At 33.0% G+C, this 14,689-nt stretch overlaps 1 protein-coding gene across 2 annotated transcripts in view; it reads right to left on the reverse strand.

The window, feature by feature from the left end:
• The window catches only part of LOC125051385 (ankyrin repeat and fibronectin type-III domain-containing protein 1), a 141,440-nt gene that overhangs the window by 46,522 nt on the left and 80,229 nt on the right, over positions 1-14,689 (reverse strand). Inside the window, exon 1 of one of the 2 annotated variants that reach the window (XM_047651660.1) lies at positions 11,002-11,170. The exons of the other annotated variant lie outside the window; for it this stretch is intronic. Coding sequence (XP_047507616.1) covers positions 11,002-11,080 — 79 coding nt within the window. The 5' untranslated portion in view covers positions 11,081-11,170. Of the gene's footprint in view, positions 1-11,001; positions 11,171-14,689 lie in introns of those variants that run through there. 2 annotated transcript variants of the gene reach the window in all.

Below are 14,689 nucleotides of genomic sequence, written 5' to 3' on the forward strand. Positions count from 1 at the left end.
CGAAACTATACATTATTTCGTATTTGACAAAAAATTGGGCGATATTTCAAAATAAGAACACAGTTGATATTTCACATTTTTCCATTTGCTAAAGTAATATAAAAATTTGAATTTCGAACACTACACTGAACTAACCTAACTTAAATTTATAGATAAGTGCGTAATATATAATTTGTATGGGATATGAGTCAGTCGACACTGGCCACTGAACAAGGGATAATGTCCGCTTTGTATGCAATGAGACCGCAATCATATTCACGTGGTCGACAAGCCGTCTGAGCGGTTACGTACATGTTTGGATAATCTAATATAAAAAATTATCAATATTTACACGCGTTTTGTAGGTTTCATGTAGAAACATTTGGTTGATAAAACTTACTTTTGAACAAATTTCAGTAACTATAGTCTATATCTGTTCGACGTACATGACTGAATTCCTGTAGCTCCTTAATGGGCATGGCGTATTTCGCTTCATTTATTTTAATTTGCATAGATTTTCTATACTTTAGGGATCTGATTTCTGTGCCTGAAAATTGTCGTTAATGGCCTAATGCAAGCCTTTCGTCACAATATTTTACTAAATGATCAAATGAAAGTACGTGCACATTTTTATATAAAATGGAGTAGCAACCGAACCTACGGGACGCCGTCATCGCAGACGATAGATATCCGTTTTTAGTGGATGAATTGCCGGCTTTTGCGTTCAGCCACCGACTCTCATCCTTGAGGTAACCGGCATGCCTTATACGTACAGAAGTCTGATCACCTATCTATTAGAAAAGAAACGAAAAAGGTTGCAACTCCACTGGTTTTTATTTTTAATTTTTTATCAAAAAAAAAAACAAGTGAGTGCTATACAATTGTCTACAGTTCAATGCTCGCAATGTTATATTGTAAAACAGCAATTATCCAGTGTTATTAGTTCGTTAAGCATCGTCAACATACTTGATTGATATCATAATGACGTGCCGTCATGAACGGGTAACGCTTTCGTGATAATATTTAGTGTAAATAATACATATGTACCATATCTTCTCGCCCGAATAATAGTAGTCAATTCTTATAGAATATGTTAGAATTTTGACCCGGAACAACATAGTAGTATGAAGAGTTTTTTTTAGTAGATAATATTGTCGCTATTACCCGGCGCCTTCATTGCCATTTTGGTGATGAAAAGGCAATAGCTATGTGCATCTCCCTCTCTAAGGCACAGCTTATCCTTTAGTCGAAATTTCACCAGTTAAATCATATGTAGGGTAGACCGAGGCGAATCGGATCACAGGGCGAATCGGATCACAGGGCGAATCGGATCAAAATAAGAAATGTGTTGATAATTCAAATATCACATTCACATAGAACGCACTCAACCAGCGTTTTGTGTCTCTCCATTTACTGAGTACCTCCCGACATAAGCAGTATTTCGATCGGGCTTGTGGATCAGTGGCAATGCCGCTCGTCAGCCACTCAGTTTTTTGTGTGTGTCGCAATTTGGCGATCATCTAAGGTTACGTACTTACGATTTCTTTGTGTCATATGACGGATTTGTCTTAAAATTTAACTACATTGGTTTATATTGTTAAGCAAGGTGTTAATATTGAAGAACCAATTCGCTTTTAAGTATAATCTTAGAGGTTAACGTCTAAAATATTTATTTCAAAAGTCTTAACTACGGGGCTAATCGGATCATATTCTTAGGGGCGAATTGGATGATACTTTTAAACTGATTTATTACATGTTTGAGGTTACTGATTCATATTTATTTCATGACCACCGGAGAATGGTGTCAAGAAAAAATGAAAGAGGCTGTAAATTAAGTCCAGAACAAAGAGTTGACCTTGCGTAAAGCTGCTAAGAGTTTTTCAGTACCGTTCACGAGCTAACAGAAAAAAAGGACCATAATATATATGTGAACTATGTGCCAATAATTAAAATTGATCTTATTATTATATATTTTTACTGATTCCAAAGTTATTTAACACTACACCTTAATATTTTGTTATATTTTGTGCACGATCCGATTCACCCCGAATGTTGGGGCGAATCGGATATTTTCCTTTTTTTAGTTTTTAATAGTTCATTAAGAGATTATATGTATTAAGTTAAGTTGTATTATGTTATTATTATTAAGTTTTCAAATATTTATTTCATAGGTAATTGTTACTTCTTACGATTTTATCAATAAAAATAGCATTATATAGCACTTTAGTATGATTTACTCAACCTCAAAGAAAAAGTGATCCGATTCGCCTCGGTCTACTATATCTCGAAGTTCTTGTTAAGTCGGAAACTTGTTAACTGGAATTTTTTTGCATTGACATTAGAGTTCTAGAGATTCCTCTGTATTAGGGTAGATGTAGTTTGGTGTCACGGTCTTCTTGCTCCGCTATTGGAACAGCGGCTTTTTAATAAACATACTCGTATATTTAGGAGTGGTTATGGTATTTTAGTACGCTACATCTGGGGTTCAGTTGTCGCCTGGTAGAACCGGTTACCCCAGAGCTGGTGCTTTCCTCGCTTAACGAATAAGTATCGCAATACAGGGAGGAAATACTGCCAGCATTAATGGAACACTGCCACAGGGACCAATTTTTTTAATTTGTTTTAATTTTCTATTTATCAATTTTAAATTAATATATTATTACTTGGTTAACAATATTGTATATTCGATGTTGTGTGTGTTGGAAATAAATCGATTAAACGAACCTATTTTTAAAAGATACTCAAAAAAGTCCCATGCCTGATTTTTATCGTATAACAATTTGACTTCATAATAGTTATTTGTTAGTTCCAATTTGATGCTAATTATACTCCGTATAACGTATACTTTAGTAAATTAATTCTTATGTTTTTCACTAAACGGAAGTATATGTAGGTCTCTAAACAATAATTCACCACAAATCCAACCTTCGGATTATATTGCGTGACACAGGCAATACAATGCGTTAAAAATGCGAACACATTTAAGTAATACGGTTGTTATCATATATACATATATGTATGATAAATTCCATGTCTTATGCATTTGGTATGTGAGTGATTGACCGCTACTCGACCCCAAAACAGACATGAAAGTGAACCAATTGTGCACGCGATATCACTTGTTCCACTTAAAAGGTTGTGATAGAATTGAATACAGTTGGACAGTTCATAATATATTCAATACTGTTGATTGAAATGGTGTAAGCATAGGTTTCTTTGAGCAACATGCCCTTTAACTTAAATGGAGAAGGGTAGGGCATGTAGCCCGTTACACAGAAGATAAATGGTCCAAAACAGTAACCGAATGGACTGGTCCAATAGGAAAAAGGAACAAGGGCAGATCAATAGAGGATCTAAAGGGTAGCTGGGAAAAATTTGATAACGATGGCACAAAATAAAATAGGGTGAATAAAGTTGGAGGCTGCCTTCTCCAGGAACGACGCCGCATTTTGGAGTAGTAAAATTTAATTTATATCTATTTTTGTTAAATGTATGTCAATAAGATGTGGATGAACAAAGGCTTATTATTATAATTAATTATAGGTTTCTTTAATTATTTTCCCGCCGAGTGAGACTTTGTGCCTGACACACGTCGTCGAAGGTAACGGAAATTTTAAGGTATAACAACACGATGCTGGTTCGAACTCAAACCTCAAGCTTGGAAAACGCTCACTACTAAGCATAAATAAAGGAGAATTATATAACTTTAACTTGTATACAATAATGATAATTAAAGTTACTTAGGTTATAATAATATTCTTTGCTATGAGAAGTGAAAGCCTTATCTGATGATGACCAGTTTTACTTTAATTTGGCCACTCCATATATTATATATTTACATACAAAAATTCTAAAATTGGGTTAAAGATAACCGAACAATGTAAGAAAAATGGCAATCAAAGCCTCCCAAAGACAAATAGTAGTGACTTTAGGGCGCAATCGCGTTCGTAAATACTCAAATGAGATGTAAATGTATGCAAAGCTGTCTGTCCGTTATCGTGTCGAGATACACCAAACTGATTGTACTAGAAATGAATTTATGTCGCTTAATCAATGCGACTCCTCGCTTTGTTCGTAAATATATAAATAATGTTGTGGAAGTGAATCTTCCCGACAAAAAAGGCCCGTAGGAGGCCCCGACACGTCCTAACTCATCAGGATGATCCAATCATCGTAGCAAATGATAAATTAAAAGCCGCGGCAAATCATAAAATAAAAAACCGCCTTCACCGGGGAATGCGTGGACCTTTACTTCATACTTCGCTCACTCCAGTGAGCTTCTGTCCTGCCGTTCTGGCGATTGACTACTCAGTGACGGCCCAAGCCGAGGACCGAGTCTCATAGGAGACGCCCTTGCGCTAGTCGCGGGAAAAACGCCCATTTCAGCCAAGCTACGGTCGCCAAAACAGCCCGAGTTGTAAAGGCCCTTAAGGCCAGCAACGAGATTCCATTAAAGAAAAATGGAAGTGAACAGTTTGTTTGGCACTTTGAAACATAATTCTACAGAAACATAAAAGTATTACTGATATTTTTTAACAGAGAAATATTGGACTAGTGGTTTAAGCTCATCTCTGGGTTCGTAATGTTCACGGCTGTGTAATGGAGTCCACAATTAGCTCTAGCTCAGTGAAGTCGAACATGGAGAGGAGAATAGCACGTGTCAAACCCAAAAATCGATGTGTCAGATACAGAAGACTGATTACCTGTTTTCTATGAAATAAACATTATCAAAGAAACCGATGCAATCGGAGGCCAAGAACCATTTAGGGTTGTAGTGCCACTGGATTATTTTTAATATTATTCTTTGATATGATCTCTTGCGTCAGGGTAGCTGAAAACGACTCAAAACCCCCGAGTAACTGATGGTGCATTATGTAAAAATGTTTCTTGGCTATTATTTGAGACAACTTAAAATAATGGTGTTAATTTTGTTCTGTACTTATTGATTTAAGTATTCATTACTCCAATAACTTGACGACAGTAATAAATAATTAACACGCTTTCGCTAAATCTCATAACTACGTGGTATAGAGAAACATAGAAAAAGATTTTCTTTGCAAGAAAAACGTCTCCCATTTGTTTTAAAGCTGAAATAACAGTTCGTAGAAGCCTCTCAGGCCGCCATAATCTCCAGCTTTCGCTTTTATATCTAACAATTTACACAGTATATAACTCAATTTGCTAAACGGAAAGTTCTGACTATGTGCTAGAGTTACGTTTAAAAGTTATTACAGAATTAAAAATGTTTAAAAAATATATATATAGTGGTGTATATTATTATGGTAATAAATTCGTTTATTATTTATGTGAAGTCCTATAAAGCTTTGAGCGGCGTCCTAATAAATTTCATAATTAACGTTACAATTTATTTTTCTAATACAATCGAGTATAGAGTATTTACAATTTTCTTAACCTTTTATAGGTAATAATAAAATGTTATTAAAAATAAAGTGATTGATAATTGATATTTGTTGTATATATTTAATACTAGATCTCGAAACATGATATTGGCAAAGGATTTAGGCTGCGCAAAAAAGTTTTTGGTTAATTTTAAATAAAACTTCATCTTTTGGGAAAGAATAAAATCGTGAGGAAACCTGCATCTTTACACCATAAAATCAGCAACGTAGGAAAAAAATCGAAAATGAAACAGATGATGAATGAAATGAGACAGAAATGTAATTGCCCCGTTCCCATGTGATTAGACAGCTTTACACTCACGCTTGACACCAATATTCGCCGAGAATTAAACCTCCAGGTTTTTGCTCACAATCCTAATGTACGCAGAATTATGTAACGTAAAATTGCTTAAGTGAGAAATAAATTGAGATATACACTTTTAATATATAATAAAAAACGTGTACTTATGTACACGCGTTAGAAGTTATACTTCTTTGGCGTAACAAAAATTTTGTTCTACGTTTGTAGAAAAAACGACACTAACAATAGAAAAAAGGCATTTAATACATTGAATGTTTTACTATAACGCATTTAATCTAGTTAAATAAAGTTAACACTAAAATGTTGTGCTTCAAAAATAAACGGGTTACGCCCTGTGCGTGCTAGCTATCTTAGTTAAGTAATTAGTAAATTAAAAATAACCTAGCCTTTAAATTTACGAAACGTTTCATCACGTATTTGATTTCAATATAATAATGTCAGTTTTTGACAGCTCGCGACGATTGATACAATTTAAATATTACACGAATTTTATTCAACTGATGCATGTTCATCAGTTCCAAATATGGTGTTTTCATTCAAAGTGTTAACGCAGGAGAGACAGAAGCACAAATACAATATTCGAATGATAGTTGTGTAGTAAACTAACTAAAAGGTATATTTTACAGTTATTGCGAAATACTAACGTATCGAAAATTTGTTAACTGTCAGAAAATGTGGTCAAAATTCACCGATATCCAGATTTAGATTTAGATTCTGATAAACGAGCTAGGTCCATAGTTGCTTCTAGCATAGAAATCAATTTCATTTAGTTTTTCATAATATTTGAATCGATTCGACTTTGTTTTTTTATTTACCATCAGTATCAGGGTTGGCAAGCGCCTTGTAAATAAATAAATAAACTGTCACTATATTACTGATTTTATAGGATGTGATTGGAGATTTACTCCCCCAAATTCGCCTTAAAGCGAAACTCAGAATTCTCTACATATTTCAGATCGTAATTCTGTCACGACACGTCAGCTCGGTTCACTGGACATGAATATAATGTCATGTAAATATAATTTTAATTTCAAATACCGTTGCATAATAGGATGGAGACAGTATGGTAATGTTCCTACATAATTTATTAATTACTAGCGGTAGGACGCAGCTTCGCACGCCTTTTTTCATATTTTGATCTAGATTTAACGACAAACCCCCTAAACCCTCGACTACGTATTTGCGTGTTGTTCCCACGAGAATGTAACGTGCTCCTATTTCACCATGCCTCCTGCTGATAGAGGACAAATCTTTGTTTTTAATTTATTTTATTATAATTTATTACTTAATATGTCATGTGGAACATGGTGTAATGGTTGCAGCTCCTTACAAACGTTGAACAAAAAACTGGCGATTAAAAAGAGTGGCGGAGAGTTTATTTTCAGTTCTTCTCCTCCGTTCTACGCCCTTGATATGAGAACTGGCAGTAAATGTAATATTAGAAGCATTTAATATACATTTCTTTTTTGACGTTTGATTTTTGACTTTTGACTTTTAAAGCGTCGAAATCACTCTGCTTTGGTTGGTTTAGCGTGTCTTACATACAATGATACACTCTTCACAGCATTACACCTACCCTCAATAAAAACAACAATTAAAAACTAAAAAGTACTTTTTAAGTTTCCGAAGTTAAAACTGCAGAGTGTACGTTCTATTGTGGCATTATTGTCCTAGCCCGTAATAAACTCGACTGTCGCCATCATACGTACAGATGATTAAATTAAATAAAATAAATTAATAATAAATACAATTAATTAATTTAATTAAATTTCTCTCTAACAAATCCGTTCTTTTGTTTACAAATTGGGATTGCTTGCACGTGCTTTATCACGAAGATACCTCAATAATTAGTAAAATAATGTAACATAATTACTGGTGCAGCAAAAGAAGTCAGACGAAAATAACAGACTATACGCAATAGTTCAAATAAGAATTGTTTTTTTAAATAAATACTAATACTAGTCTGAAATAATCTTTTTCTTTTTCGAATACACATGTTTCCTCTTTCCATATAACGACTAATCTTTTCAACGTCAATGTGCACAGTCCCTTGAGTGTCGTTATATAGAGTTTACACTTTACAAAATACTATTACTCGGTGATAATGTAAAATCTTTTTTTTTATTTCCATATTCTTAAGTTCTATTTGTTAGTATTTCGTATGGTCGTGTGGTATTACGAACATACGAAACTACAAATGCTTTCCCTTTATAATATTAGTATAGATATAGATTCCCAGCAGTATTACGTTTAGACAATGAATATTGTAAAATGTACTTAGCTTTTTTATTTTATGGGGTTCTAAATCTATTCAAACAATGTCTAGAAGCCTCATAGCCACAAACATTCATGAATGAAATCTAAAACGAAGTCAAAATTATTAAAATATATTTATGTTTCTCTCAGTACAGAAGCCGTCAGTCAGGCAAAGCGCAGCCATTTTGGCTTCGTAATTGATATTTAATAACGTCATAATTCTAAAAGTTGGACTGTTCACGTGATGAGTGGCGATTTTTTGGAATCAAATCAACAAGCTTCGGCTCATAGTAAAATGATATTGAAATATAGATATTGCAAATAAATAAATATTGTGTTGCAACATACGAAATTTTCTCTGATTATAATCAATCGTCAAAAATTCTACCATACATGATTAAGTTTAAGAGGTAGTATTATTTTATGTTCTCAACTATTCAAGTATATTTTTATGTCTGTAATATTTATTTGTGCTTCATTTCTACTTTTTAAAAATGACAGTAACTGCATAATAACCTTCTTAAACTTTAGTTTGTTTTCCAATCAATTAAAAAAATATTGTTTTTTGTCACTATCTTTTGAGATTTATTTGTTTCGAAATAGCAGAATTTCGTAACTATAAAACCGCATCAAGTTAAAAAATAATTAGCTAATATTATTCATAAGGTTATTAATAATTAGATTATTCGGTAGAGAATTACGTCATTACTAAGAAATTAAATGCATAATGCATGCGAAATGTCGCGTCTATATTTATCTTCGTAGAATAACTTCGTGCATTTTAATATGGTGTTTCTTAGAAGCTAGACATCTTGGCAGTCCTATTTAAGAGGCGAGTTTGTTGATTAAGTTATGGAACGACTTGTTTATGGACTAGCTGATCGCATATTCGACTCGTCTAGTCGGTCTCGGGGTTTCCAAGAAGCAAACTCGAACTCAAAATAACTTTGTTCATATAGGTAATCAAGAACACTTATGATCGTCAACAAAAAAGATGTTAAATTGTTCTAAATTTGCATTTACTACCAGTTCGCAAGTCAAGTGCGTAGGGCGGGCAAGAAAAACTGGCAAGAAACTCTTTATAATAGCCAAGTTTTGGGTCATACAAATTGTTTGAACTGGAGCAAATCAATCCCAAAGATTAGGATCATTTAAATAATCGTCAAATTTATAAAAAGCTTTATTCGTTAAATTAGGTTTAACGAGAGTTTTGAATTTATTCAGTGATGATTCTCTAATTTCGCTTGGGAATTTGTTGTAAAAACGAATACAATTTCCCTATAAGAAGTGGTTTATCTTTTGCAGCCTGGTTGGTTGTACGCTTATATTAGTTCTGTTTCGGCTAATATACGGGTAAAAGTCACCATTTGTTTTAAAATAAACATGGAGTACCCGAAATTAATTTGTCGGTTGTTGTTAAGTCAAAAAGTTAAAATACTATAAATTATTTATTATAGAAAGTACAATATTTTATCCTTTGAATTTTTATACAAACAGTATTTCACTTTTTTATCGATAAAGTTGAAGTTATGTATGCAAAGCAATTAGGTTGTTCGAGTGGGCTGTTGACCCAGGGTCGGTAGCTTAAAACCAATCGATCTTCGAATATAAACTCGCCTCGAGCTAAACCATATTGGAAATTGTTGCAACACTAATACTAAAAGTCGGCAGTGGTAAACCGTACCTGTGCAATTCCGGGAAAAACAATTGTTTCGGGTTGGCAGAATTGTGTGTCCCATTGGGAATTATGAGCAAAATGCAAATTAGCTTATGTGTAATAGTTGTTAATGTTGATAAAATAGCAATATAAAAATACATTAATATAATTTTATTATTTCCAACACACAGATATACATTATTTACAATATTCTTAACCTACATAGTAATAATAATTAAAAATTAAAAAGTTTGGTCTCTGTAGTGTAACTTTAATGCTGGTATTGCGATACTTATTCGTTAAGCGAGGAAAGCACCAGTTCTGAAGTCACCGGTACTATCTACCAGGCGCCAACTTAAATTTTTAATTAGCGCCTGTGCACTTGAACCCCACGGCCCAAGAGTCTCTACTCAAAGGGAACAAAATCAAAGTTGGACGAGAGTGTTTTTGCATAAATAAATAACGATGAACAAACATCGTAATTTATAATTCTGCGCCTGGATAAAAAAATTGTTTATAAATGAAATAACAAATAAAAAAGGGGTAATCGGTATTTTAGATATTCAATCCAGGCAATTATAGTTCAGTACAAATACAGTCAATTGAATGACAAAATTAACAATTTGAAACTAGCTATAAATTGATGTAATCTGATTGAATGAATAAATTAAGTTCGTCGAATTGGCAATTTAAACGCCACTCAATTTGGTCAAAATCCTAATAATAATTAGTTAAGTGCCGTAGCTTAATTAAAATAATTATTTTGAAGGGTAAGTTCAGGTTTCGAGAAATATCAATTTGTATCAATCAATAACAGTAATAATTTTATAATATATTTTATAATTCATGTAAAATGCAAAAATATAATTTATTATAGACTTAAACTAATAAAAAAACGTGTATGTTTCTTTAGTACTCATAAATTATTTAAATATAATAAGTGTTCATTTGTTTCTTTAAGCTTTTAGTTTTGGATTACATATAGGTATATATATACAAAATAAATCGGTCCAAATACGAAGGAGTTAACCAGTGGACAAAGACAAAACCTTGGAGCTTTTAAGTCGGCTAAGCAACAATTATTATTTACCATATAAGTTAGACATATATTTATCGAGACTTTTAATATGTAAGCTTACTAAATAAGCTTTAAAGTTAAGTAGATAAGTTTTAAAACTTAATTGTTGATCTTTAAGCAGTTGTTTATTTAGTTTCTCGTGAATTGCAATAAAATATATTTAGTAACTTAACTTAAGCTAAGTAAAGCATACTTAACTTTTATGTTTGCTAAAATTTACCCAAATCGTTGAAGGGTTATAAATAAAAAAGCCGAAAATCTCTGAATCCTCCCACATACATAACAAGTATAATTAGATTTATATACATACGTTTTAGCTTTATCTTGAGGGTGTTCTTGGGGCTCCAGGTCAAGAGGCCCGATATATCAACGAAGCCTCTTACACTCATAACACACACATAATGCACAACACAAAAACGTCTATAATTTAGGTTACCGAATGTCGCGAACCAAACTACAATACAATGAACCTGCGCGAAGGCAACTGTCATGTAGTACCGAAAGTCGCCGTCAGCTGGCGTCGGCGTCGCGCGAGACAGGTACAGTTTAAACAATGGGCGTGAGAGGGACAGATGTTAAGGCTTAAAGCTCTGCGTACTATGTTGGTTATGTAGGATCTTTGTTTATTACGTTAATGGCTTGTTATTTTTTATTTGATTACTAGTGGGTTATTGCGGCTTCTCACCTTTACAATTAGTTTTTTGAATGCATATGATTTTTAGTACTAAGTTAGACTATATGTATATAAAATGCAATTCTTAAAAGGCCGGCAACACACTCGCGAACCCTATGGCATTGAGAGTGTCTATGGGCGGCGGTATCAACATCATAGATAAGCCCCCTGTTGTATAAAAACATAAAATAACAGACAGCGAAGCTGCCGAATATTTTTTAAATTTTCTATCTATTAAATTATTGTTCGTATGTTACAAGATTTCTATTGTAGTAGACGTATTTGTTGGTACTCTGAGATCACATGATTTTAATATATTATTAGTTATAGGATATATAATTTTATCTATTAATTGTAGAATTGTCGGTGTAGGTATTATTTATTCTTACTTTAAAGATATAATTATGTGGAAAGTTAATGTTTATCCTCCAGTTATTACTTAATATCGGTTCTATAAGATTAATTGAGACATTTTGTCACTCTTATTTAAACTGACCAACAAAAGTTTAAAATTAAATATTTATGGTGTTCTAAAGCTGCTTAATCGACTTATAAACAGACAGTTAACAATTTGGTTAAAGCTACAGATATTATGTATGCAACTGACATTACCAGTTACATAGTTGGAGCGTGACTCAGCATTATAGTTCACACGATATCATATTTTGATCTTTATGCTTTTTTAACGGACTAAAGAAACCGAAGGGAAATGTTATCAATTCAAACGTTCACTTCTGTATGAACATAGCTTCTCCGCACATGTATGGTTTTTTGTTAGCAGACTTCTAAAAATTAGTCTACACTACTAATTTATTATAATAAAATCATTATACCCGCTTATAGAAATAAATTAATTAACATTATACATGTTATTCTCTATATAAAATTTTATACATAATATTTGTTAGTGCATTTTAGTGCTTTTGTTAAAAATGAATTTATTACATCATGCCTTAATTGGCTAAAACATTATAAGCTAATGATTTTTATTTTTAAGACTTTAGAGGTTTTAAAATCTTGTAACTACATACAGCTTTTAGTGAGGTCTATAAATGTATAAATTCTGTTTTGAAAAGTATATATAATTTTTGTTTTAATATTGGTATATAAAATTCTCTAAAAAGTCCGAAAAGCGATATTAGGTATTTATTATTATTAAAATTTAAAGTAATCAATTTTAAGATATACTGAAAACATTATTGCAAATAGTCCAGAAGATCTAACAAAAAAGTTCTTGATCGAGTTGGAATATCAAGAAACCTTATGCAGAACATCAAGCAAAGAATCATCTGCGTTGCGCCATGACCGCTACCATCTCCCTCAATTAATTATGATGGGTAAAATCCGAAGTCACGGTGTATTGCTAAAATAAAAAGCATAGCTGCGTTACGTTAGGGAGTGGACGAATGTTGTGACTGCGTAAGAGTTGCTGCATCTGGTACAGGACAAGAGCCTTCGCTAGATTCACGACCAATCCAGTTATGGAGGGGCACCGAAAGAAGAAGATAGTGTTCCATTTAAATAGGCCATATATGTATTACAATTTCCTCTAGAGCTATTCAGAGACAATTTGGCCAAATTAGTAGTAATGTAATTGCCTTGAAGCCCGGATTCATAGCCAAGGAATAACAACTCAATTTTATGATGTTAGATGAACCATAATACTAATTTTATATTAGAATATCTTTTCTATCTAATAACATAGAACTGTATAAATTGTTATAAAATAACAGGCAAAAGTAAATTTCGTTGTTGTGACATGTGAACAAGGGCGTGTTAGTGAGATCTGAGAGGGTCGAGGGTGCAATAACCCACAGGGGGTTGGGTCACTGTTGGCATTTTATCAATTCACTTCTATTTCGGGGAAATTATTTTAAAACCTTCCTTTGTATTGAACAGAGTTTTCTCAAAATAGGCAGGGATTATCCTGAAATCATTTTTATTTTCAGCTAAACTGTATCTCTATCCATCACAGCGTAAACGTAATATGATAGAAAGAGATAAATGCGTTCTTCAATTGAGCTTGATAACACTGAATTGTTTTTATGAATTGAATATTGAATATCGCAGTATTACTAGAACATTAGTAATTTCCTGTAAGCAGTGTCAACGAGTCCAGTGACCCAGACAGACTGGTTACGGGCGACGATAAATACATATAATATGTGTATGTACACAAGGAAACGTATTGTCTACGTACGCTTGTAGCGGTACAGTATAAACAAGTCGAATAAAACTAATATAACGCGTACAATCCATCAGTAGTACCATCAATTCAACGTGTACTTATTTGTGAATGCATAGCTCCACTACCCGTGGACCGATTTTGGAGATCTGGCTGTGAAATGATTTGATCTTGCAGCAAATATGTCCCACAGACAAGGGTTGCAAACTCTTATATAGAGATATCTATAGATAATATGTATCTTCGAAAGTCTGCGTCGTGATTAGCCGCTTATAAGCCGATGGTTTATTACAATCGCGTTTTCTTGTAAAATATAGTTGGTAACAGGTAAAATGTACAGCCTTGGCTCGTACAATATATATATCCAAAATCTAGATTTACGACAAAAACTACGGTTGATTTTGGATCTTTGATTTATTATATACTATCGTATTAGTATTAATTATCTATTTACAGCTTTAATGCATGATGATTCAATTAAAGACATTGACGATTTCGTCTCGACATGTAATTTAATAGATAAGTAAGTACATTGAAACGCGATGCATATCTTTTTTTTTTAATAAAGCAGTTTCAATTTACAAATGGATCTTGCCAGTTACCGAGACAGGAGTGATTACTTTTTTATCGGAAAACGATGCGCTTATAAATTGTATTGGTATTTCTTACGCTGAAATTTTGTATATTTTAAGACAATAACCTCAAAAAAGGGAAATAGGTCAATGAACTGATATCTCTTTACGTAAAATATGAAGTTTTCAGTAACTTTAATTTATTGTTTCACCGAGAATCAACTCCGGCTGTTTTCCGGAGGAATAATAATAATAAAATAAATAATAATAAAACTTTATTCATGACAGAAATGTGGTTGTGACAAATTAGATCTATCGTTAGTCTTTACATTAAGGCCGATTTACATTATCTTAGTGTTTAGGAGAGTATTTTAGTACAAGTTGAAAGGCAAGTTCTTTAGTGCTTTAGTGCGTTGCGAGTGAACGTTTACATTTCTTCCAGCCCTGCGATTCTGTAACTCACTTCACAAACTCACACAGCGGTTTTCGCATCGGCGGTCGCTCTCAAATCAGTCGTGAAGCAGTCATTTTATGATTTGGCATTCTGAAAAGGTGGGAGCTTGTAGTT

Source organism: Pieris napi, chromosome 7 (assembly GCF_905475465.1).
Source record: "Pieris napi chromosome 7, ilPieNapi1.2, whole genome shotgun sequence".
In the NCBI taxonomy this organism is placed as follows: domain Eukaryota; kingdom Metazoa; phylum Arthropoda; class Insecta; order Lepidoptera; family Pieridae; genus Pieris; species Pieris napi.